This window comes from Megalobrama amblycephala, linkage group LG6 (genome assembly GCF_018812025.1).
Source record: "Megalobrama amblycephala isolate DHTTF-2021 linkage group LG6, ASM1881202v1, whole genome shotgun sequence".
NCBI classification, from domain to species: domain Eukaryota; kingdom Metazoa; phylum Chordata; class Actinopteri; order Cypriniformes; family Xenocyprididae; genus Megalobrama; species Megalobrama amblycephala.
In genome coordinates this window covers 975,959-1,002,533 of record NC_063049.1, presented here as the reverse complement: position 1 = coordinate 1,002,533, position 26,575 = coordinate 975,959, and the positions used below count along the sequence as shown (strand labels likewise).

Genomic DNA, 26,575 nt, shown 5'->3' with positions numbered 1-26,575 from the left:
AATACTGACAGACTCTTTCTTTGTTTTTCATTAAAGTAGCTTGTCTACACATTTTACAAATGAACACTTCAAATAAAATGTTTTGTGTGAGAGAAGAATAAATTGAGCTGCAGCTCTGAGACACTAATTAAATATATATTCACACAGAGAACTGTTATTATAATTGTAACAATATTTCACAATATTACTCTTTTACTGTGATCAAATAAATGCAGTTTGGTGAGCAGAAGAATCTTCTTTCAGAAGCTTACAGACCCCATAGTTGTGAATGGTAGTGTATATAATGTATATTTGTGTTGTTTCAGATGACAGTGTAACAGACACACATGAGAGCGGTGGAGACACATGACAGAATAAAGACGCTCATATCAGCCTCATACGCTTCTGACGCTGAAGATGCAGGAGTTCAGTGCAGCGGAAACACATTGTCATGTTGTAAATAAGACAACATCTGCACTGCAAACCCCTCCATGATGCGGTTCTTGTTGTTTTTGGCGTATGTTTACCAGCTCAACACCAAACTGTTGTGTGTCTGTTGTGCTGCTCTGAATGTTGCAGTGTTGGAGGATCATGTGTGAACGTGTCGAGGATAAAGAGACGATCACATGATCTGAAGCTGCTCACACCAGTTCTGATGAGGTCAAGCAGCTCTCAGTGTCCAGCTCTGAATGACCGCTCCTTTCTCTCAGTGATCTCCACCGATGCCTGTGATTCTGGACTGGTGTGTGTTTGCTCAGATTCAGACGCATGATACAGAGAAACCGGGAGATTTAGCTTCACAAACACTTACAATGGCAGAGCGTAAATACTCATGACTGGAAAAAGAGGATCTTGTGTGTGTTGCACATATGTGCAGGTCAAGTGAATTTAGTAACAAATTTGTGTCCTCATAAATCATGAAAACACACACACATGAATTAAAATGGGGTCAGATTAAACTGTGTGAGAGTTTGGAGTGTTTAAAAAGACGAGACGTACAACAGTAATATAGTGAATAAACTGAATGTATTTACAATAAGCACAACGAACTTAAAACAACACAATAAACTAGAATAACTTTGGCTGTTAAAAGTACAGAGTCCATAAAACAGTCCATCAGAATCCTAGTGTGTTTCCAGTGTGAAAGTGGGAAGTGTCCACCGGTGTATATAAAGTTCACAGAAGTGTCAGTCTGAATTGAGCTGGAAAGACGAGACAGAATAAACTCCACAATCCAGGGCTGGAGATCACCGATGCATTTGTAGAGAGAGATTGATTGATTGATCATTTTTAGGAAAACCGTAAGTCGGATCAGTTAGAAAAGACATAGTACACTTAGTCAGAACAGTCTGAAGGTCTAGTAACACCCTAAAACATGTCTTTACTGTGACAGTGTCACAACAGTATTAATGTAATGAAGAGACTCTATAACATCTCACTGTCACTGTTCATCATCAGCTCAAAGCATTATGGGTAGAATCTCTCGTCAGTCTGTTCTGATTCATCATCACAGTTTCACTGATGATCCAGGATAAACCCTAAACCCAGGATAGAGCGGTTGAGTGAATGTGGTCTGGACTGTGTGGATGAGGATCATTGTGTCTCCAGAGACGCTGTAGAAGGACAGAGTTCCTGCACTGTGATCCACATACACTCCTACTCTATAGTGATCCTCCTCATTCACTGTTCTGCTGATGATGGGCTTTACAGGGAGATCAGTCCGTATGTTATTGTGTCTGAATGAGTAACTGGAGTAAGAGCAGATCAAACTCCAGGACTGATCATTATGTCCAAACACACACTCATCACCCCGTCCCTTCCTGCTGATGCTCTTATATGACACTGATATATCCACATATTCTCCACTCCACTCAATCTCCCAGTAACAGCGTCGATCACACACACTCTCTCTACACAACACCTGAGGATAAACACCATCAAATCTGTCTGGATGATCAGGATACGACTGAAGCTCTGGGTAAGTGTCAGTAATCACTGTGTTCCTCTCAGACAGACGGAGGAGTTTATTCACCGTGTTCAGATCCAGAGTGATCCGATGGGAATCTGATGGAGATAAAACACATCACAATCAGGAATCATCAATCTGTCCATCTTTTAATCTACACTGTAAACATGATTTCTGCTGCTTGTTAAATGAACTTCATTAAAATGAGTTAAAGCACACAATTACTGCACATTCTGTCCTGATTTAATGGAGTAAATCCACTTAAACACGTCAAACTGAAGTTCACTTCATCATTATTGGTGTTGAACGAACTGAAACTGGGCAGTTCCCAGCATGCTTTGCTCTGGTCTGGATCTATTCCAGAATCTGATGAGTTCATGTAGGATTTGTCTCAGATCTGAACTTGATTTAGGATCTTCTGGTCTCTCACAGAATCTCATGTGTAGTTGTGAATCTTAAAGCCTCCATCAGTTCGGTGATCGACTCTCAGGTCTGTTACCAAGAGCAGCTGCTGTGAAGAAATGCTCCAGATTCAAATGGAGGATCAAAACAGTGTGATTTTAATGAAGAGCTGCAGAAAGAGAAGTTTGATCAAAGACTATCACTGATCAATAATTACAGACTCCATGAAATAGTGTTTTGTTGAACATCATTTGTGTGTTCAGAAAGTCTTTCCAGCAATGAGGAGTCAAATCGACCGGATCACTGAGGAGAGAGAGGTGTGCTCTGATTTTCATAAGCGATCGGACCAACGATGTTCAGACAGAGGATGAAAAAGCAGCTAAAAAAGTCCCATTGACTCACATTGAAAAATTCTAATTCACGAACATTCCGTCACTCTCGACTGTCACTTTCTCATACACACACACACACACACACACAGACACACAGACACATACGAGGAACCCTTTCTCTCTCTCTCTCTCTCTCTCTCTGTTTGTCGGAGTGCATGCTGGGAGTGAACGGAGCGTGGTGAGGGTGAGTGTGTTTGTAGCTGTGTGCTAAAAACTTTTCTATCTTCTATCTTTTTTATGTATGTATGTGTGTTTGTCTTTTATGTGTTGAATTGTTCGGTCGTTTGATATTTAGAGGTGTTTGCGTCTGCTACCAGCGTTATGCTGGGAGGCATGACGAACCAAAACACTATGAGTTTTGATCATTTAACCCGCCGTCATGGAGTGAAGGTGGAGTCTAGAATCAGTGTAGAACAGTGTTGTTTAGCGGTGGGAGAGATCGTGGGACATGATAATATTGTGTCGGCATCGCGGATGAACAGTGCAATTGTTCTTTTCTTTAAATCCGTTGAAAAGGCAAATGACATTGTGCAAAGCGGCGTAGTGTTGAATGGTTCACTCGTACCTGTTTTGCCTTTGAGTAGCCCGTCTAAACAGGTTATACTGTCTAACTACCTCCGTTTATTTATGGTGCAAGAATTATCTCGTTATGGTAAACTGGTATCCCCTATTAAGAAAATCTCACCATTGGTAAAACATTTAGTCTCGTTTAGAAGACAAGTTTTTATGGTGCTGAAAAATGGAATTGATGACATCGATCTTGTTTTCAAGTTTAAAATCGATGGGTTCGACTACACAGTGTTTGCGACATCTGATACCACAATTAAATGTTTTAGTTGTGGTAAAATCGGACATCTTGTTCGTCATTGTCCTAATAAAACGGGCAGTGCAGGTACGAGTACAAACTCGGAACTAGTTTCTGCTGCTGTCCCGGTTGAGATCGCGAGGGACGCGGATATTGCCGGTAGGCCTACGTCTGTAGTAGAAGCCGCTGAAAACGAGTCGGTTGTAGTTGTAGCTACTGAGATTGAAATTGATACAACAGAGACTGGTAAGTCTAATAAAAATGACACACTGTTGATGTCCGATGAAAAGGATGAATTTTCTGGAAATGTTTGCGTGGTAGATGCTGATGAAATGAGTGTTGAGGACAATGATTTTGAACTTGAGAAGGAAGCAGAATCTGTTTTTAAGATCCCAGTTAAAAGAAAGAAGAAAAGCTGTGGAAAGGCTATTAAACAAGTCAAGAAAGATGATGTTGGTAGTGAGAATGCAGGATCAGATAGTGATAGAGATTCCTCTGATTCAAATATGTCTCAGTGTTCAAATCTGTCCACTAGTTCTCAAAATGAAAACCTGATTTGTGTGTATAGAGCTGAAGACATTAGCAGATTTCTGAAGGAAACAAAGGGTATGAAAGGAGTGCAAGTTGAAGATTTCTTCCCTGATTCTAAACAATTTGTAAATGATGTGAGGTTCCTTATGAAGGAGGGAGTTTTTCAAGATGTAGAGGTTTACCGTTTAAGGAAAATTGTGAACAAACTCAAAAAACAAATTACCAAGGATGATGAAGTTGTCAACTTCTAAAATGTTGCCAAAAATTATTTTTTTTGGCAGCTTTTGTCTTTTTTTTGTTCTGGTCTCTAAAATAAATATGACAAATTTTAAAATCGGAACTCTAAACATAAATGGTGCCAGAGATTGTCATAAAAGAATGATGTTGTTTGAGTTTATTAGACAAAAGCAAATTGATATAGTGTTTCTACAGGAAACACATAGTGATTTTAAAAATGAGACCGACTGGAGAAGAGAATGGGATGGACAAATTATCTTAAGCCATAAATCCTCTATTAGCGGAGGTGTTGCTGTTTTGATTTCAAAACATTTTTTACCTTTATCTTGTGAAGTTGATGAAGTATTTGGTGGTCGGTTTTTAAAGATTAAAGTTAAATTTGAAAAAAAAACACTATGGTACTTATGAATTTATATGCACCTACTAAAGGAGCAGAAAGAGTTCTTTTCTTTAAAAAGGTAGATGCTGTTTTGAAAGGTTTAAATCCAGAAGAATTGTTATTTATAGGTGGAGATTTTAATTGTACCGCTAATGACAAGTTGGATAGAAATCATATAGAACCACATGCTGCTTCTCAGAAAACAATAGTACAGCTGATTGAGACTAATGATTTATGTGATATATGGAGAAGTATGAACCAAGATATTAGACAGTATACTTGGGCTCATAGTACCGAAAATTCTATCTCTTTGGCAATTCAGAATTTATAGTGTTCAGCTCGTAATTTTTTTAAATTTTGTAAAATTATTCCAGTGTTTTCTGATCACAGTTTAGTTCTGTGAGTGTTTCAATTAAGTATGTTTGACAGATTTTTAATAATTTATAGTGCACAGTTCAAAGATGAGCATCCCACCAACTGTGTTTAAGTAATCACGGAACTTTTTTAAATTACATTGATTCCGGACCGGCAGAACTAATTCACGAGACTCTTTTTTTGACTATTTCGATAAGTCCGGAACCTCTCCTCTGCGACTTCAAAGGGTGCGAACACCACGGATCGGGTTTCTAGGAGACAGGCCCGAATTCCAATCTGTACACTTGTGTACATTTATTTACCTTTGTTCTGTGTATATTAAACACATCATATCCACGCTTTTGTTCACTTGCTCATTCAACGAAAACCGAGTCTTTAACGTTCTGATTAATCCTTGCTTTACGTTTGTTATCCTAGAAATTTATCCTTGGCCAGAGGATAATTTCTGTCGTAAAAGTGATAACACCGGTTTGCTGGACGGACTGTTCTCTACATAATTATTAAAACAGAACTAACCATATTTTTAATACGTTGTAGTTAATTCACCATTGTTATTCCCCCTTGGGTCGGTATGTGCATAATAATAATTCATAAAACTATATGAATTATTATATTCATATTCCACCCATAAAAAATGTATAGATAATTTTAGTTTTTTTTGGGAGACTTTTAAGCAGCAAAAACATTTTTATGCTTCATTGCAGCAATGGTGGGATTGTGGTAAAGTTCTTATAAAAGATTTTTGTCAAAAGTACACTCTGAATGTTACTAGAGATATAGCCCAGTCAATGAAGATTTTAGAAAAGGAAATTGTTGCTTTACAAGATATAATAACATCTACAAAAAATAAAACGCATATTGATGAATTGAAGAAAAAAAAAAACAATGTTAATAGACCTGTTGGGAGTTAGAGCACAAGGAGCTTTAGTTCGCTCACGATTTCAAACTGTAGCTCAAATGGATGCTCCTTCGAAATTCTTTTTTAATTTGGAAATGAAAAAAGGTCAAAGTAAAATTATTCATTCTTTACGGTCAGCTACAGGACAAGAGTTCACTGAGCCTGCTGATATTCGTAGCTGTGCTATAGATTTTTATTCTGACCTTTATAAATCTGAACTGACGGAATGGGGTGCAGATGCTGATGATTTCCTTAAAGGACTGTCAAAGGTGGATGAAGAGTCCAACAATGAACTACAACAGACTTTGTCATTGCAAGAGCTGTATACTGCCATGATGAGCATGGAGAATGGTAAATCTCCAGGAATTGACGGGCTAACAGTTGAGTTCTATAAAACTCTATGGTCCGTCATAGGAGAGGATTTGCTGGCAGTTTTTAATGACAGTCTGGAAAGAGGACGGTTGCCACTGAGCTACAGAAGAGCAGTTATTACGTTGTTACCTAAAAAAGGTGATCTTCAGTATATCAGCAATTGGCGCCCTGTTTCATTGTTATGTTCAGAATATAAAATTTTGTCTAAAGCTTTGGCTATAAGACTTAGTAAAGTTTTAAGCCAGTTGATTCTTTCTGATCAGTCTTACTGCATTCCTAACAGGTCTATTTTCGATAATATTGCTTTAATTCCAAAGAGTTTAGAAGCATCTAAAACATCTCTAATTAATTTTGGTCTGATCTCTCTTGATCAAGAGAAAGCTTTCGATAGAGTTGAACATCTGTTTTTATGGAACACTTTAGAGGCTTTTGGTTTTAGTCCTTTTTTTATATCAATGATTAAGGCTATGTACTGTAACATTGAGAGTGTTCTTAAGATTAATGGTGGTTTGAGTGCTCCGTTCAAAGTACAGAGGGGAGTTAGGCAGGGATGTGCCATGTCTGGTATGTTGTATTCCCTAGCCATTGAACCTTTACTTCAAAAGTTACGAGTTCATTTAAAAGGTCTGGTTTTCCCTGCTTGTAATAATCCTTTATATCTTTCCGCCTATGCTGATGATGTTATTGTTTTTGTAAATGGAAGAGATGACATTAATAAGTTAGAAAAAATTGTTAATGATTTTAAATGCATTTCCTCTGCTAAAGTCAATTGGGGGAAAAGTGAAGCTATATTAGTGGGAAATTGGAGTAGAGATCTTCCCACTTTACCTGGAAGATTGCTTTGGAAAAATGGAGGGTTAAAATATCTTGGTATCTATCTGGGAAATGAAAGCTTCATAAAGAAAAATTGGGAAGGTCTATTTGAGAAAATAAAAGGTCGATTGGAAAAATGGAAATGGTTACTCCCTCAAATGTCTTATAGAGGGCGTATTCTTGTAATTAATAATCTTGTGGCGTCTTCATTATGGCATAAATTTGCTTGTGTAGACCCTCCAAATGGACTCCTTGTAAATATTCAAAGAGAACTGGTGAACTTTTTTTGGGACAATTATCATTGGACTCCTCAAAGCATATTGTATTTGCCCAAGGAAGAAGGAGGGCAAGGATTAGTAAATCTTGCAAGCAGAAGAGCCACTTACCGTCTCCAATACATACAGAAACTTTTAATGGGACCTCACTCACTTGTCTGGAGGCCATTGGCATTAAGCATTTTAAGAAGAGTGGGGAATATGGAAATGGACTTAACATTGTTTTTAATTGATCATAAAAGATTGAATTTTACTGGAATTCCTGTTTTTTAATCAAAACTTGTTCAAAGTGTGGGGTCTATTTAAACATCAGTGGATGGAACCAGCAACTTCTCTTTATTGGCTGTTGGAAGAACCACTTATTTTTGGAGCTAGGTTTGATGTTTCTAGAGATTTTCCTGGTCTAATAGATTTATTATGTTGTAAAAAGATTTTTAAGTTAAAAAACATTATAACTGAATCAGGATATGATTTTCAGAGATCTGAACAAGTTGCTACCCTTTTAGGGATTCGATCAATACGTTTTGTTAAGAAGGTTATTGATAAATTGATTATGATTTTAACTGCAGAGGAGAAGATACTTTTAGAAGAGTTTGGTGCAGGAACCTTAATCCCTGACAGTAAAGATCTTTTTTCCAGATATTGAAATTTCTCCTGCTATAGATGGGTCTTGTGCTAATAGCCCACTGTTAAAATTGGGAATTAATGAGCATATTGACTTTTGCACAGTAGAAGGAAAAATGCTGTACAAATGCATTGTGAAAGTTATTCATCAGCAAAATTTAAGTATTAAAACAGATACAAAATTAGGGATTGATTTTGAAACTAAACCTGTTTGGAGAGCAATTTACAAACCACCATTAACAAAAAAACTTGGTGATTTACAATGGCGAATTTTACATGGAGCTATTGCTGTAAATTCTTTTGTATCTATTTTAAATCCCACTGTAAGTGACAAATGTCCTTTCTGCTTGGAACGAGAGACCATATTTCATTGTTTTATGGATTGCAATCGACTTAACCTTCTTTTTGATTTGTTAAACATTATTTTTGATTTTTTTAATATTTGTTTTACAAAACAAGATTTTATTCTTGGTTTTTTTTTATAGTTCAAAACTAAAGTTAAAATGTCATGTTATTAATTTTCTTGTAGGACAAGCAAAATATGCTGTTTATATTACTAGGAGAAATAAGATAGAAAAGAAGTTGGGACAAGATGTGGTATTAGTTTTTAAAAATATGGTAAAATCAAGAATGCTTATTGATTTTAATTTTCATAAATTAATGAGTACGATAAATATTTTTGAAATTCAGTGGTGTTGTAATGTTCTTTGTTCAGTTGTCAATGAAGAGATGGTTTTCATAAGAGAGTTGATGTAAATGTTATTTATTTATTATTTTCATTTTTTGTAGTTATGTAAATTTTTGAAGAACAATTGTAATAAAGTGATTGTAAAAATCAAAAAAAAATCTCTCTCTCTCTCTCTCTCTCTCACTCATTTGGACACACATGCACTCTATCAGTTTAAGCCTGCTAACTGTCTAGCCATGCCCTAGCAACCATTTAGAGCACCCTAGCAACCCAAAACCAAAGAAGAATATCTTCAAATCTGAACATCATAGGGTTGGTTTATATCATTTATACTGACAAGCAGCCTTTGGAGTATCATCACTGACAGCAGCAAAGCCACTCCCTAGCAACCAAACAGAGTACCCTAGCAACTGTTTAGCAAGACCTATATCTCTGCATCAGAGCATCGTAGAGACATGGAGTTTGGCTCTTTTGACTCATGCTAGCAGTAAATAGCTACTGCTAATAGTCATTAGCTAAGTGCTAAATCAGGTTAAAAACATGCTAAGAACTTTATAAAAACTCCATAGTAACCATCTGTGACAACTACCAACCACACAACACCCTAACAACCACCCAGATTACCATAGTAACTGCCTAGCAACCACCCAGAACACCTTAGCAATTGCCTAGAAACACCCTAGCAACCGAGTGCCGAGTTTTGCCACTGCAAGCACCATTCACATCTTCTTCAGGAAATGTACATTCTAGTTTTACTTAAAATTCATACAGTTCTCAATTTGACAGTTTCAAAGAGTTTGTCTTGTTTCTGGCTCCAATTCAGGATTTGTAATTTTATTTGTTATTAATGTATTTTTGATTTACTCTGCACTGTAAAAAGTGTTAACCTGCAACTGTAAAAGAGCTGTTTACCTGATTTACCGTTGTGTTTAGGTTTTATTTTTATTTCTTCTCTTTTTTGGTGTGACGCAATGTATTCATGTTGATGCAGAAACATTAAATAACATTTTTATTTGAATAAAATCAATTAATTTATTAACCACATGAAGCAAATTATTTAGGTTTCCATTTCTTCATTGTGTCAGTCAGTGGTGTGTGTGTGTGTGTGTGTGTGTGTGTGTGTGTGTGTGTGTGTGAGTGAATGTTTATGCCTTAAAAAAAAACATGTTTTCTGCTATAGTTCTGTGACTAAAACCAACATTTTATTTTTTAACATTTGCTGACATTTACATCTACCTCGTCCACAATCTGTGAAGCTTCTCGTTTAAAACACGTGATTTTAAAGACTGCGTCTGCTTCACCTCAGGACAGGTTAATGATTTTACAGTTTTTTCAATTGCTAACATACTTTTGTCCAATCTATAGTCACATTTTCAAAACTCTAAACACATTTAGCAGAACATCCGTCTGTTGTGGCCACACCATGAAAAACAGTGTCAGTGCCTCATTTCATCAGAAGCACAACTTCATTTTGTACTATAAAGTGGCTATCGAGTGTGTTCATGTTTTCACCTGTGGAGATCTTACCTTGACGAACTCAAACACATGAAATGAGTCAAAGACGCGTCCCACGCGAGTGAAGGCAGGGCCTCAGCGCACACCTCCTGTTACGTTATCGTCACTGACCAATGTTGGCACAAAGGAGTGAACTTTTCCTGAAAGTCACATCAGTTCCTTCTTCGATTTCATTTGAAGTATACCGGGGATTTAACTAGCATCCCACCCTCTATGTGTCAACATCAACACCACACACCCCCAGAAAGAGATTTCAACAGAGGGATCAGCTGAAGTTCTGCATAGGAGACACATTTGACCAGTAGCTGCCCTGAGCAATTCTGTTACTTTCTTCTTCTCTTTTTCTACTGTACATTCTATAAAATAATGACTCACTTCTGCTGCCAAGAATGCACACATTCAACTCTGATTGGATCACATGTAAGCATTCTACTATTACTGCAGTAAAAGGAAACTGAATTATAAAAACTTTCATATTTTCTCCAGGTAGAACTGAAACAAGTAATGCAGTTTTCATAATGTCATCAACTGTTAGTATTTTGACAGTCATTGATTGACTATATGTTCATGTTGGACAGAAAACTAGTGCTAGTGTTTGACAGAACGACTCGATTTTGAATCAGGTTTGCTGTGTTTTGATAGAGTTAGAATGTGTTGAAAAAGGTTTTTAGTGTTTTGAAATGTAGAGTTTGTGTTTATTTAACAAAATATGGTTCTGCAGAAAATTAACTATTTGGCTAATTGTGTAATATAGGTGTGTTGCTGTGTTAAGAGTTTAGAAAAAGTACTTTAAGTATTGGTAAACGATCGTTAGCAATTGAAAAAAACTAATGTTACATGAATATCAAGTATCACTGAATGGAATAGTCAATAATGTGTGTAAAGCACATCTCTTGTGTTGTCAGTCACGTTACTTACACTAATAAAGCTCAGATCAGTCTGGAGTGTTCTGCTGGAGTCCAGTGATCTCTCTTATCAGTGAGGCACAATAAGGGACACCCGTTCACGACCCTCAACAATATCAACATCTCAACAATAAACCTTAATATTATAAAGTGACCAGAATACATTTTGTGCTTCAAAAAACAAAATAACTTTTCAACACTATCTAGTGATGGGCGATTTCAAAACTCTGCCTCGAAGCTTTATGAATCTTTTGTTTCTAATCAGTGGTTCGGAGCGCCAAAGTCACATGATTTCAGTAAACGAGGCTTTCTTACTTCATAAGTGTTTTGAAATTTCAATAGTTCACATGACATTGGCAGTTTGATACACGCTCTGAACCACTGATTCAAAACAAAATATTCGTAAAGCTTCGAAGCTTCATGAAACAGTGTTTTGAAATCGTCCATGACTAGATATTGTTGAATAAAGTTGCTATTTTGTTTTTTTTGGTGCACAAAAATAATTCTCATTGCTTCATAACGTTAAGGTTGAACCAATGCAGTCACATGACTGTTTTAAACATGTGTTTAGTAGCTTTCTGTTCATCTGAAAGTCAATTATCTTGCTGTCAATGCAGGCCTCACTGAGCCATCAGATTTCATCAAGAATATCTTAATTTGTGTTCAGAAGATGAATGAAGGTCTTACGGGTGTGGAACGACATGAGGGTGAGTAATTAATGACATTATTTTCATTTTTGGGTGAACTATCCCTTTAAGCAGTCATTCTGAACCAGCAATCACTTTTTGACAATTCTGCAGCTGTTACCTGGATGGGATGAATTTTTAATTCACTTACTTAAATTAGGATTACATTATTATGTATTTTTTGTCCTATATTTATGTAAATAATTGAGCACTTTTAGAAACTTTTTTAAATGTCATAAATTGTAAATGACAGATAGGATTATTTATTATGCATGTATATGATTAATACGAATGATAAATCAATCATATTAATTAATCTGTTTACTAATGTCTAAAAATATAATGATTATCTGTCTAAGCAGCTCTGATAGTGTATGGAATATTATATTAGGCTAATAAATTATCCAGATTTTATAATCATGGATGTGTCTGTCACCACATGCTGCTTTAACTTGTGTTCATCAGAAGTTTCTGGAAGACCCAGTGATAATTTTCCCCACACAGATTTCCACACAGATTTACAGTGCACGCTCTCCAGACTCTGTCGCTATGGAAACAAAGATGCTAAAATGCAATCCTGTGCAATTGTGAGCTTCACTGTTATTTCTTGTGAAATGTATTTAATTATTATTGCTATTAGTGTTATTCACACTGTAAAATGCTTGTTTGTTTATTCAAGTATGTGTGGATCTGTGTAAAATATGGGACAAATCACATCCTGCACTGATTTGATACAGGACGCATCATTTAACCTTTAAATCCTGTATTTTATGGTATGGTGGCATTCTGTCAAGCCTACGATAACAGCGATCATTACTGAGGACGCTCAGGGTTTGTGGGATATTGTAAGACATTAATCCATTTCTTTGTGATTTGCTGTTATCAGACCACAGTACAGCAGATAGACGCATGTTACAGTTCAGTCCTACAGATGGAGACCGCTCCACTGTGTGACGTCACATGACATTCATTAATTATCTTTCTGTTCATTCGTGTGTCCATTGGCTTTTCATCTTCTGTTCTCCCGCGAAACCACACTTCAAAATAAAAGTCCCTATAAGAATGATAACTCAAATGGAGGATAAAACAATATTTTTTAAAAACTAAATAAGTACACAGCTAATGCTAAAACACACACTAAAATATATATGATATATTATGCTGAAATTATACTGAAATATATTATACTATTTAAATAACCGAGGGTTATGTGATTTTTTTTTTTTTTTTTTTGGCTTTCAAATCATTTTGAAGTTAGGACATCAGTGAGGTTGTCCTAAAGTTAAGACAGTTTTTAGGATGCCTCTGTAACACCCTTTTCCTATCGCTAGTTAAGATAATATAATGTGCTTAAGAAACGTCATTCTGTAATACTGAAGCTTTTGTCCTAAATGAGGTTCTGATTGCCATGGATAAGATATTTAGGATCTTTCTGTAGTGTATGTGTGTGTGTGTGTGTGTGTGTGTGTGTGTGTGTGTGTGTGTGTGAGAGAGAGAGAGAGAGAGAGAGAGAGAGAGTGTGTGTGTGTGTGTGTGTGTGTGTGTGTGTGTGTACTTACATTTGCGTACTCCTGCTGTAATCCTGATCTCTCCTCCATGATCCACACTAGAAAACACACACAGTGTCACATTCACACACACACACAAGTAAACTTTTTAGATTTCTGAACTCATTTCTAAATTTTCTATTAAAATTCATCAAAATGGTTGTGAATAAATTATGTTGAATCAGGTGGAAATGTCCTAACAGTAGGAAAACACAAGCGTACACTTTGCACCTGTGACAAGTAGGGTGGCCATTTCCACAACACCAAAAAGGAGGACACTTTGCGGCATTTAGTGAGGCAAGAATAATTGCATAGGACTCTGGTGTACTCGCAACTACAATGTACTCGTAATACAATTTTGTCCATTATATCAATGGAATCATGATACAGTGATTCTGAAGAAGCCTACTCTATTCATTGCCCGACAATTTGATGTAGACCTGTGTGTAACAGAAGAGGCAAAAAAGGGTTTGTTCACAGTATTTGTATTTATTCAAGACATTGTGATGTCTTTTTCAAAAAAGTCTTGCAAAGTGCACAGTGCCTGAAAACATAACATTTCTGGACTTCTGGAAATAAAATAAAATAAAATAAAATAAAATAAAATAAAATAAAATAAAATAAAATAATCTGGCAGACTGGCATGGTGCCAGAAAACATAACACTTCTGGAAATAACAGAAATACATAAACAAAACGTGATGATATGACGTAGCCAGCAGGCTTGTTTACATTTTTATATATCAGATATTTATTTGACACTGCTTTCAGCCAATCGTTTGTTTGACCAGATGCTATAGCCGGGCACACATTTAATGACTAGCTAAAACAGACTGTGCTCAACATACAGCGATTGTTTCCTGCGACTGAAGCAGATTTATATACTCACACATGGAATTTGAACACCGACTGTAATCACAGACTGAACGCAACTGGCTCTGACTGGACGCGTTTGCGCGCGATCAGTCATAAGTATCAATCAAGAATCAAATTATATTCATAATCGGCCTTACAATCGTTAAGTGTGTCTCCGGCTTATGCTGCTGCATCCTAATAAAGATTCCAGAGCAGGTTTTTTCAGGCTGATTCAGCGCAACGCCAAAAAGAAGGACAAATGAGTGTCCGGCTTGAGGCTGTGCCGGACGCCGGACAGAGGGCTTAAAATCCGGACTGTCCAGCCAAAATCCGGACGTATGGCCACCCTAATGACAAGCCTTGTTTTGTTTTTTTACATTTACATGTTAATTGTTGTTTTCTTCTCACTTTAGACACTGGAACAAAAAACATTCAGGCCACAGCATCAGAAGTGGAAACTTTGATCAAGTCGAGGCTCTGTAATGCTGGAGACTGTGATGATGAAAGAGGAGAAGATCCAGAAGATCAGAGATCATGAGGAGATCTACTGATGTGTCCGAGAGGATTGATTTATGGTCTATTTAATGTGTTCTGATGCGGTTAGAATTGATCATTGTTCTATAAAATATTTCATTATATTGTACCGTTCAATAGTTCAGAGTCAATACGATTTTTGTATTGAAAAAAATATGTATTCAGCAAGGATGCATTAAATTGATTAGAGATTATGTTCAAGTAAATAATGTGTAATCTTTATTCTCTTTCTATTGTAGACCAAACACAGACATACACAAACCTACAGTATATATACCTGCATTTCTATATTTGCACAATGTGTTGTGTACAGCCTTGTTTACATTTCAACTTCTTATGAAAACTTTCCATCTAATTCCCAACATGTGCGTACACACAGAAATTTGTTCTTTACCTTGTTCTAATGTTGATGAATTCAGAGTATTTTAAATGAGTGACCGTGTGCCCGAGGTAAGTAATTCACATAAAACACACCCAAACCATGTCATCACTCTCAGCAAATATGACGTTCACGCAGCAAGCTCTTCAATCCAAGAGTGCAAAACAAGTTCAAATACAATAGACACTTTTACAGACATTACAGACCTCTGATTAAACCAGCTGTACATACATGTATCTGTGTCTTTATGCAGAGCTACCTCACAGCTTCAGCTATAACCTTTTCTTGACCTTTTCTGATATATATATATATACAGGTCCTTCTCAAAAAATTACCATATTGTGATAAAGTTCATTATTTTCCATAATGTAATGATAAAAATTAAACTTTCATATATTTTAGATTCATTGCACACCAACTGAAATATTTCAGGTCTTTTATTGTTTTAATACTGATGATTTTGGCATACAGCTCATGAAAACCCAAAATTCCAATCTCAAAAAATTAGCATATTTCATCCGACCAATAAAAGAAAAGTGTTTTTAATACAAAAAAAGTCAACCTTCAAATAATTATGTTCAGTTATGCACTCAATACTTGGTCGGGAATGCTTTTGCAGAAATGACTGCTTCAATGCGGCGTGGCATGGAGGCAATCAGCCTGTGGCACTGCTGAGGTGTTATGGAGGCCCAGGATGCTTCGATAGCGGCCTTAAGCTCATCCAGAGTGTTGGGTCTTGCGTCTCTCAACTTTCTCTTCACAATATCCCACAGATTCTCTATGGGGTTCAGGTCAGGAGAGTTGGCAGGCCAATTGAGCACAGTAATACCATGGTCAGTAAACCATTTACCAGTGGTTTTGGCACTGTGAGCAGGTGCCAGGTCATGCTGAAAAAACGAAATCTTCATCTCCATAAAGCTTTTCAGCAGATGGAAGCATGAAGTGCTCCAAAATCTCCTGATAGCTAGCTGCATTGACCCTGCCCTTGATAAAACACAGTGGACCAACACCAGCAGCTGACATGGCACCCCAGACCATCACTGACTGTGGGTACTTGACACTGGACTTCAGGCATTTTGGCTTTTCCTTCTCCCCAGTCTTCCTCCAAACTCTGGCACCTTGATTTCCGAATGACATGCAAAACTGAGCAACAGTCCAGTGCTGCTTCTCTGTAGCCCAGGTCAGGCGCTTCTGCCGCTGTTTCTGGTTCAAAAGTGACTTGACCTGGGGAATGCGGCACCTGTAGCCCATTTCCTGCACACGCCTGTGCACGGTGGCTCTGGATGTTTGTACTCCAGACTCAGTCCACTGCTTCCGCAGGTCCCCCAAGGTCTGGAATCGGTCCTTCTCCACAATCTTCCTCAGGGTCCGGTCACCTCTTCTCGTTGTGCAGCGTTTTTTGCCACACTTTTTCCTTCCCACAGACTTCCCACTGAGGTGCCTTGATACAGCACTCTGGGAACAGCCTATTCGTTCAGAAATTTCTTTCTGTGTCTTACCCTCTCGCTTGAGGGTGTCAATGATGGCCTTCTGGACAGCAGTCTTACCCATGATTGCGGTTTTGAGTAATGAACCAGGCTGGGAGTTTTTAAAAGCCTCAGGAATCTTTTGCAGGTGTTTAGAGTTAATTAGTTGATTCAGATGATTAGGTTAATAGCTCGTTTAGAGAACCTTTTCATGATATGCTAATTTTTTGAGATAGGAATTTTGGGTTTTCATGAGCTGTATGCCAAAATCATCAGTATTAAAACAATAAAAGACCTGAAATATTTCAGTTGGTGTGCAATGAATCTAAAATATATGAAAGTTTAATTCATATCATTACATTATGGAAAATAATGAACTTTATCACAATATGCAAATTTTTTGAGAAGGACCTGTATATATATACACACACACACACACACATATATACAGTATATTTAAAATCTATATCTCACTTATCTCACGCACAGATTTGTAGGTACGCATGCTTAGTGAAAGAGACCCTTAGATCTATGAAAAAAGATTGCACACCTTAGAACATTAGTCATCCAATCAGATTCAAGCACTGAATGCCTCTGCAGTATAACTAAAGCTAAGGTTGTTACAAAACTCTTCCAGCTTGACATACTTGAGTTTGTCCAGTCTGTAGTTGGGATGGTTGAGTTTATCGGAGAGCAGCTTGACTCCTGAATCTCCTGGGTGATTGTAGCTCAGATCCAGCTCTCTCAGGTGTGAGGGGTTTGAACTCAGTGCTGAAGACAGATAACCACAGCCTTCTTCTGTCACCATACAGCCAGACAGCCTACAAACACACACAGCAACAGCAAACATGACATTAATTTGACAATCAGATCAGTCATTATCACTCACTGACCTGTGCAATTTGCATTTGCAGGTATTTTCTGTACAAAATTAACAAAAGTGTATGTGTGTCTGTGGAAATGTGCTAGAGTAAAAGTGTTAATTTACTTTTATTAAGGTAGTGAAGTCAACAGACACTTTTATAATTATTTGCATTATAGAATTTTTTTCATACATTTAAATCTATTTCTGCCATTCAGTAGATATTTATTTTTAAACATTTAATAAATTCCAGTAATTTCCATTGACTACTTTTCGAATTTCATTGTTTTGAATTGAAAATATAGTTTACGTGATGCATAAAATTTTTATTTGAATATGATGAGATGAAAAAAACATCCTGTCAAGAGGGAATGTGTGCATATTATAAATAAAATATTATTTACAAATAATTTATGGAGCCCTACACATGACATGCAGGAAAAAAAAGTATATTGTGCTCACGCTTTACTAAGTCGTTCCCTCAATTTACTAAATCGTGCGCATGAATTAGTAAATCAAGGGAACGAATAAGTAAATCGTGTGATGATTTAGCCTACTATTTTTTCCTGCATGTCATGTGCGAGCTCCGTACAAATTCATTAAATTCTAGTTACTAATAAATTCTTAATTCCTCATGAATTCCTTTAAAAACTTTATTAAATAATTTAAAATTTAAAATAACTAAATACCTAATAATTTTTATTTTAGCAAAAAAAAAAAACACAGGGAGCTAATAAAAAACAAAAAACACCAGTGACACACCTTAATGCATTTGGTCCTTAAGATGGCGCTGGGTTGTTTGCTGGCTTGCCTTCAGTTCTCATCTATGTCAATTATTTTATATATTGCTATATATAAAGCAATATATAATATATTACTTACCAACCCTGTACTTACCTACGATCGACAAGCCCTTCTTGATTTATGTCTTCTGCGGACTGCTGCAGACGCATCCCTATTGAAGGTTGCTTTTTGAACTCATGGGCATCTTCTACCTTTCCTGTGATTAGCTGTAACTCTAAGAGCTGCTTTCTTAATCGTAAAAAGCGACTTTGAAAACAAGGAAAGTGCATTGGATTCCTTGTTAGGTTAAAGAGATGTAAAGAGATTCATCGCCATGGTTCATACGTGCCTGGCTTGGAGGCTACTGGCCACCTAAACACTACCATGCATCAGAGTTATGGCATATCTGACTTGTTCCAGTTTTGTCAATCACTAGACAACAGTGTGTTGAGGGGTGTCAACTTTTGGAATCTTCGCTCTTTGGAATAAATTAAACCACCTGCTGTGCTCATGGATACTGGCCCACAACGTGAAAATGGCGCTGGTAAACGCAATTTTGTTATATCTCAAGATTTGGACTTCTTATTTTTGATGGAAACCTGGCTCAATGCTGGTGAGTTGGCTTCATTAGCAGATTTATCTCCAGTGGATTGTAATTATTTAAATTCTCCCAGGTTAGTGGGCCGTGGAGGAGGCTTGGAAACAGTTTTTAACCCTCTGGGGTCTGAGGCTGATTTGGGGTGTAGTTTTGACATGCCCTGACATTTGTGCTTTTTCTCAGTTGCTTATAAACATATTAATGAAAAAAGTCTCATTACACTGGATTCAGCACAAACTAGGCTACTATAATATGTGAGCAACAAGTGCTTTATGTTGTTTTGTCTTTTGTTCTGGCATTTCATTGAGAGCACATGTCAAAATTTAATGGTCATTTATTGTGATAGTATTGTGTTAATTTTATGGAAAACCATTTACCTCAGTATCAGCAGTTGACAGTTTGGACTCTTCAGTCCATCAGAAAGAAGCTTCACTCCAGAATCCTGCAGGTCATTGTTACTCAGGTCCAGCTCTCTCAGGACAGAGTTTGAGGACTGTAGAGCTGAAGACAAACTCTCACAGGAATCAGCGGTGAGATTACAGGACTGTAGCCTGTGTAGAGAACAAAACAAACAGCAATATGAATGCGTATTAGGTAGGGTTTATAATCTAAAGCACAGATGACTTGCAGAATCCTTGGCTTTAGTAATTTAGTTGAGGCAAAGCTAAAACCATCAGATGTATTCAGTGATTACTGAATTTAAGACATAATTTAAGACTACAAAATACAATTATATGGCTTCCTTTAGATTATGTAAATGTAAAATGTTTCAATAATTCATAGAATAACTCTTCATAAAGCATCAAACCAGGGCAGTTTACTAAATATTTTATGTACAGATCAGATGATTCAGTCAATGATCCAGATTAGCAAATCTGAATTACCAGTGCTCTGAAAAGAACTACATATCATAATGTAGGCCACTAGTTATATATTGAACAACAGGAAAAAACAGTCATCATGGGTAACTTGAAGTTTACTTTAACATCCCGCTACATTTTCAAGTCTAATGACTGATATTCTGTTGTGCACTATCAATCCTGTGACACTACAGCATTATTGTGATAATCAGGAATGGTGAACAATGCTAAAAACATGGAAAGTGCAGACGTTATTAACTACTGTATTATTTAGGTGCACAGATGTCAACAAACAGCACATGAAACTCATCAATGGTAACAATCAATTAAAAGCTTTATGCTGCAGTGCATGCTGGGTAACACCACAGTACAAAAATAATTCATGGCTCTCAGCATACACTGCATCAATAATAAATTATGAAGTTGAATTGTCTTACTATTTTCTACATTTATTCTTGTTCTTTTTCTTGTAACTTTTTAGCAGCTTGTTTTGTGATGAGCTGATCTGTTTATCTGAATATTTCGTTGATTGTCACCATTGTTGAGGTTTTTATGATGAGTGTTCATATCTAAATCTGTAATTTTTAAAAAAAAATATGTACAAACGATGTATCTTTGAAAGAGAAGCTGTAGTCACCTTCAGTGTTGGGCACGTTACTTTAAAAAAGTAATTAGTTATAGTTACTAATTACTTCTCACAAATAGTAACGGCGTTAGTAACTGAGTTACATCATTTTAAAAGTAACTAATTACCAGGGAAAGTAACTATTGCGTTACTTTTTTAAAAAAAATATGTCAAATAACTTGAATGCCCCCAATATTAAATTTAAGTCTAAGAATAAGTTATTCTTGATCCAACTCCTGACATGATCCGCTCTTGCTTATGAAATTTCTCTGTACTCTAATACGTGTTAGTAGCCATTAAAGAAAATGTAGTTTCATATTTATGTTTAAATAGTCCTATGTTATGTTTTAAATGAATTTACTTGATTATGAAAAGTTAACAGCATGAGTAAGATGCATCATAAGATGCGCAATATATCGGGAGTCATGGAGTGGGTCAGACATGATTTTGACCACTTCATTAAGTTCTGTTTTGTAGAAAGCCTTTATTTAAAGTGAATTTCGTTTTGTAAAAACTGTATCTTAATTTTAATCAATGTTTCATCAACCAATACCCTGGATTTAATAAATAAGAAGCAAATATAGCAGACAATATAATCATGGCAGGCGCGGGCGCGATCACTGGCGCGTGAACTGGAGCGCATCTTATAGACTAAATTAACCGAAACTCAGCGTATAGGCTGCTTGCCTCGCAGACAAGAGAAATATATCTATAGAAAGCTTGAAATATCTAAAAACGAAAACAAATAGGCTACTCTGATTATGTAGACTAAACCGAAAGAAATGTGCATTCTCTCTCAAGGCGCGCCCACAATGAGCAGATGAGAGTCAGCAATGTCAACTTCATCTTTGCAGCCGACACTGATTCAGAAAACATTACTTTATTAATAAACAATTAAAATGTCTCCTTGCTGTTTTGGTCACATTATGGTTTATTCGCTCCAGTATTTAAGAAATTAAATTAATATAAATGTGATTAGTCAACTAATGGCTTAAATTAATAACTACTAGTCGACTAGAAAAACTTATTTCACATATAGGTATCCTGCATGTCACAAAGGGTATTCTGGCTTGAGCTCGCATTCCGCTCGCATGCTCACAGACACACAGAGCATCGTTTATTATTATCAGTTTAAAATTATGTTTGTGTATGGCTAACCGCAGCACACACCAGAGAAAAATCTTTGCAGGTCCTATGGCTGAGAGAGAGCCTACTCGGATGAAAACCGCTTCAGTGAGCTCAATTATAGTAACGCGGCATTTTTTTTTGCCAGTAACGGTAACGGCGTTGTAACGGGAGAAAAAGTAATTCGTTTGATTACTCGTTACTGAAAAAAGTAACGCCGTTAGTAATGCCGTTTATTTATAATGCCGTTATTCCCATCACTGGTCACCTTGACTCATCTTTAATGCATTTTTTATCACAACAACTGATTTTCAAATTTAATAGCACTACCACTCTTCTGTTTGCTTTATCATCAAACTACAAAACAGCACATGCTAAATTCATGAATGTGATCATGTTTTGAAAGTGAAGTGATTGTTGTCAGTGTTTCTTACTGAGCTGATCTGGATTCTTTAACCACAGGCAGCAGCTTCTGGAGAACTTCATCTGCTGTATTTTGAGCTCCAATAAACTGTTTTAGATCAAAATCCATCTTCTGATCTGATGTCAGCAAGACATAAACCAGAGCTGACCACTGTGAAGAGGAGAGTTTGGTTTCTCCTATTTTTCCAGATGTCAGATAATCTTGGATCTCCTGCATCAGTGAATCATCACCCAGTTCATTCAGACAGTGGAACAGATTGATGGATCTCTCTGGAGAGCGATTCTCCTTGATCTTCTGTTTGATGTACTGAACTGTTTCCTCTTTGTCATTGGAGCAGCTTCCTGTCTGTGTCAGTAGTTCTCGTAAGAGAGTCTGATTGGACTCCAATGAGAGACCCAGAAGGAAACGCAGGAAAAGGTCCAGATGTCCATTCTTACTCTGTAAAGCCTCATCCACAGCTGTCTGATGGAGTTTAGATAATGAAACATGTTTTGATGAATTATTTTGGAAAATGTACAAAATCTTAGACAACAGGCTTTGTTTGCTTTGGTCAAACACATTTCTGTTCTCTTTTGTACAGTAAATGTGTGCATATAGAGCTCCTAGATGTTCCTGAAGGCTCAGATGAACAAAGCAAAAGACTTTCCCCTGATACAAGCCCAACTCCTCTCTGAAGATCTGAGTGCACAATCCTGAGTACACTGATGCTTCTGTCACATCAATGCCACACTCTCTCAGGTCTTCCTCATAGAAGATCAGGTTGCCTTTCACAAGCTGCTGGAAAGCCAGTTTCCCCAGTTTGAGAATCATGTCTTCATCTTTCACCTTCTTCTGAAAGTCCTTCTCATGTTTGATGTTGGTCTGAATGATCAGGAAGTGTGTGTACATTTGAGTGAGAGTCTTGGGAATCTCTCCTCTCTCTGCTTCACTCAATATCTTCTCTAGAACAGTGGCTGAGATCCAGCAGAACACTGGGATGTGGCACATGATGTGGAGGCTCCTTGATGACTTCAGGTGTGTGATGATCCTGTCGGCCAGACTCTGATCACTGATTCTCTTCCTGAAGTATTCCTCCTTCTGTGGGTCATTGAAGCCTCGTACCTCTGTCACTCGATGGACACACTCAGAGGGGACGAGATCAGCTGCTGCTGGTCTGGAGGTGATCCAGATGAGAGCAGAAGGAAGCATTTTCCCCACAATGAGGTTCATCAGCAGCTCATCCACTGAGGCTGATTCAGATATATTACACAGTTTCACTTTGCTCTTAAAGTTCAGAGACAGACGACACTCATCCAGACCATCAAAGATGAACAGCACTTTATATTCATCACTGATTATTTCCATTTCTTTTGTTTCAGGGAAAAAGACATGAAGAAGACCTGAAAGACTGAGTGTTTTGTCCTTCATCAAGTTGAGCTCTCTGAAAGGAAGTGGAAATATGAGCTGGACGTCCTGATTCTCTTTCCCTTCAGCCCAGTCCAGGATGAACTTCTGCACAGAGACTGTTTTTCCAATGCCAGCGACTCCCTTTGTCAGCACAGTTCTGACGGGTTTGTCTTGTCCAGGTAAAGGTCTGAAGATGTCATTGCATTTGATTGGTGTGTCCTCTGTTGCTGCTCTCCTGGATTGTGTCTCAATCTGTCTCACCTCATGCTCATTATTGATCTCTCCACTTTCACTCTCTGTGATGTAGAGCTCAGTGTAGATCTCATTCAGGAGTGTTGTGTTTCCCTGCGCTGCTGTTCCTTCATTCAGACACTGAAACTTCCTCCTCAGGTTTGATCTAAATGTGTTGAGGCTGTAAGATTTATGACTGTAAAATAAAAATGCCACATTATTACATGGGTTAATAAGCACAATGCATAGTTCTGTAGTTCTGTATCATATATTCAAATTCAAATATCTGTTATAAAAATGTTTTACCTGAGATCAGGCTGTGTTTCTCCACTCTTTAAATGTATTGGCTGATCTATAGACGCATCACTCTTCATAGACTCTGGTTCTGATCTCTTCTGATGAACTGAGCTAAAACAGAGAGAGATTAATGTGAATACTTCAAATTACTGTATTCAACATCTCAATTCTTTATTTATCATTAAAGAAATAACTATAATGTGTTTTACATTATAAAGATAAAAATACCCACAAAGAAAGCAGAAGTAGAATGTCCAATCTCTTGTAGAAAATACATGATCATGTTTTTATAGAAATGTTATACCTGAGGTCAGTCCGTGTATCTCCACTCTTAAAATTCACTGGAAGACCCATAGACACATCACTCTTCATAGACACACAGCTGGGCTCTGGTTCTGATCTCTTCTGATGAACCGAGCTAAAACAGAACATCCTTTATGATTACAATCATCTTAAAGGCACAATATGTTTTTTTTTCACCGCTAGGGGTCGCTAAACTCTTCAAAACAATAACAAAGGCATAGATTGATGATGCAGTGAACGATTGTGGAATGTTGTCATGCCAATGGATCTAATAATGTTTATGGGAAATAATGTTTATGGATGAGTGAATGCATGTTTATAACATGACTGTGGTATGAAGCAGGGCATGGCCGAGAATCACAGGTGTGATTGTTAATGAGAGGCAGATATCAGTGCCACACGTGAGTCCCAGGGGATATAAAGGAATGAGGACATTTCATTCTGTCGAAATACTCTCTAGTGCTGAAATACTACTCATACAGCTCAGTTTATTTGATGAATTAAAATTATGAGGTAACGTTACACTATCATACTAAACTGAAAGTTGTAATGTATTAGTATTAGTTTGTTGGCTTAATGAGACTTAAAGGTGCAATATGTAATATTTTTGCAGTAAAATATCTAAAAACCACTAGGCCAGTGTCATATATTTTGTTCAGTTGAGTACTTACAATATCCCAAATGTTTCCAACTATTTGTAAATCGTGAGAAAATTGTAATTTAATTTTTACAGGTTTTAATAGTCAAGGGAAATAATATTTATTTTGTGATGGAAAGTGGATTGGTCATATGTACTGGGTTGTAAAGATGTTGATAAAGTTTGGGTTTGTTTTAAGGAATTATTTAGTAAGGTTAGATAGAGTAGCTCCATATAAGAAAGTAAGAGTTAAACAGATCAGAGGCTTGGATCACTGATGATATATTACAGCAGATCAAATTAAAGAATGATTGTTTTATAAAGTTTAAGAATGATTTGGAAGGTAGTAGTTTAGAGCTTTATAAATTAAGAAGAAATGAGGTTAGGGATATGATAAGAGAAGCAATGATAAATTATTTCAAGGATAAGATAAATGAAAATAGACATGAATCAAAGCTTTGGGGAGTGCTAAAACATTTAGGATACTCTAATGCTGTAAATGTGAAGTCTTCAAAAATTAACCTAAAGTTGGAGGGGAACTTCATTTCTAATCTGAAGGATGTTGCTGAAACTTTTAATCGTTATTTCATATCGTTAGATAATACTTCCAGAGCGGCCTGATATTTATAATGAAAATGAAGTGAAATCATTTTATGGGCAACGTGGAATTATTCAAGATTCTTTTAAGATGAGATCAGTTACCGTACGTGTTTTAAAAAGGAGGATTATTGTTTTCAATGTTAAACTTTTAAAAACCAGAAATAAAAATCTGCAGACAGTCATTTCCTCTACATCATGAAATGATATTTAATGATTTACTCAAAGTACCTGTTTTGTGGAGAATAATGTTGATTTCTGGATGTTTGTGTGTCGTCCATGATGGATCTGAACAGTTTGATCTCCACCTCTGACTCTGACAAACAATCACAGAAACTAAAGTAATCGAACAGCTTTTATAACTCATCTGAATGATCTTGAGCTGGAGAAATAGATCACCATCACTCAAATACATGAAGTTAGTCACATGTAAACACAAATGCTCTTTAGTCTTTTACACAATCACAGTCAGCATTAAACACACAAGAAACATTGTTCATTTTCTTTAGGTTGAAGAATATCATACATACTGATTCACAGAAATCCTACAGCTTTTCCATCGAGTAGATACACATAAATTCCTGCCTAAACTTTAATAATCGACTCTATTACAGTTTTAAACATATTTTGTCTGGTAAATGATCCATTCTGTCTGTTTAAAATGGCGAATCTGAAGATTACTTTCACTTTCATTTATGATATGAAGTGTGTGTCATGGGTTGCCAGATCCTAAAAATGTCCAGCACAAAACTGACTCAAAACCTGCCTAAAGGAATGAAGACTAGATCAATTTCAGTGTTGAAAGTCTGTGATTGTACCGGGGAATGGGGATAATGTTAAACTGTTGCTGAGTTCTTGATTTTATTCCCTGAAGGTTAAAGGTCGCTCTATTTTGGGGTTATTTTTGATTGGCCATTGGGTTAGTTTTGTGGTACAGATCTGGCAACCCTCCTAAATTTTCAGTCACAGGCTGTGTTCCACTCCAGTTTTAGACACGCACTCGCAAACTTCCCTAAACACTTCCCCTCGGGGAAATCCCTGCCGCCATTTTGAAGTGCGTTCCACTTCGTGAAGTGGACGAAGTTTATATGGACAGACCCTCGCTCCCTCAATTTTAACCGAGGGAGCGAGTCTACTTCATATGTACACTTCAGGCAGCTCCATAACCCACAATGCAACACGATTATGACGTCACTGCATATCGCATTTAATTTACCCCACCACA

General features: G+C 36.9%; 1 protein-coding gene across 3 annotated transcripts; it reads right to left on the bottom strand.

Annotated features, from left to right (window-relative positions):
- Positions 1-1,486: 1,486 nt before the first annotated feature.
- Positions 1,487-26,035, bottom strand: LOC125269579 (NLR family CARD domain-containing protein 3-like). Of its 3 annotated transcripts, none has more exons than XM_048192506.1 (9): positions 25,881-26,035; positions 25,582-25,666; positions 24,118-24,231; positions 23,823-23,924; positions 21,910-23,712; positions 19,243-19,416; positions 17,270-17,443; positions 13,402-13,448; positions 1,487-2,043 (listed from the first exon to the last, which is right to left on the bottom strand). In XM_048192506.1, exons 2-9 carry the CDS (start codon positions 25,629-25,631, stop codon positions 1,487-1,489), a joined length of 3,021 nt encoding a protein of 1,006 aa, XP_048048463.1. In that variant the 5' UTR covers positions 25,632-25,666; positions 25,881-26,035. The 3 variants fall into 3 exon arrangements, with proteins under 3 accessions (XP_048048463.1, XP_048048464.1, XP_048048465.1); XM_048192508.1 differs by having other exon boundaries at positions 1,937-2,456; XM_048192507.1 differs by lacking the exon at positions 24,118-24,231 and having other exon boundaries at positions 25,582-25,664; positions 25,881-26,025.
- Between the last annotated feature and the right edge of the window lie 540 nt (positions 26,036-26,575).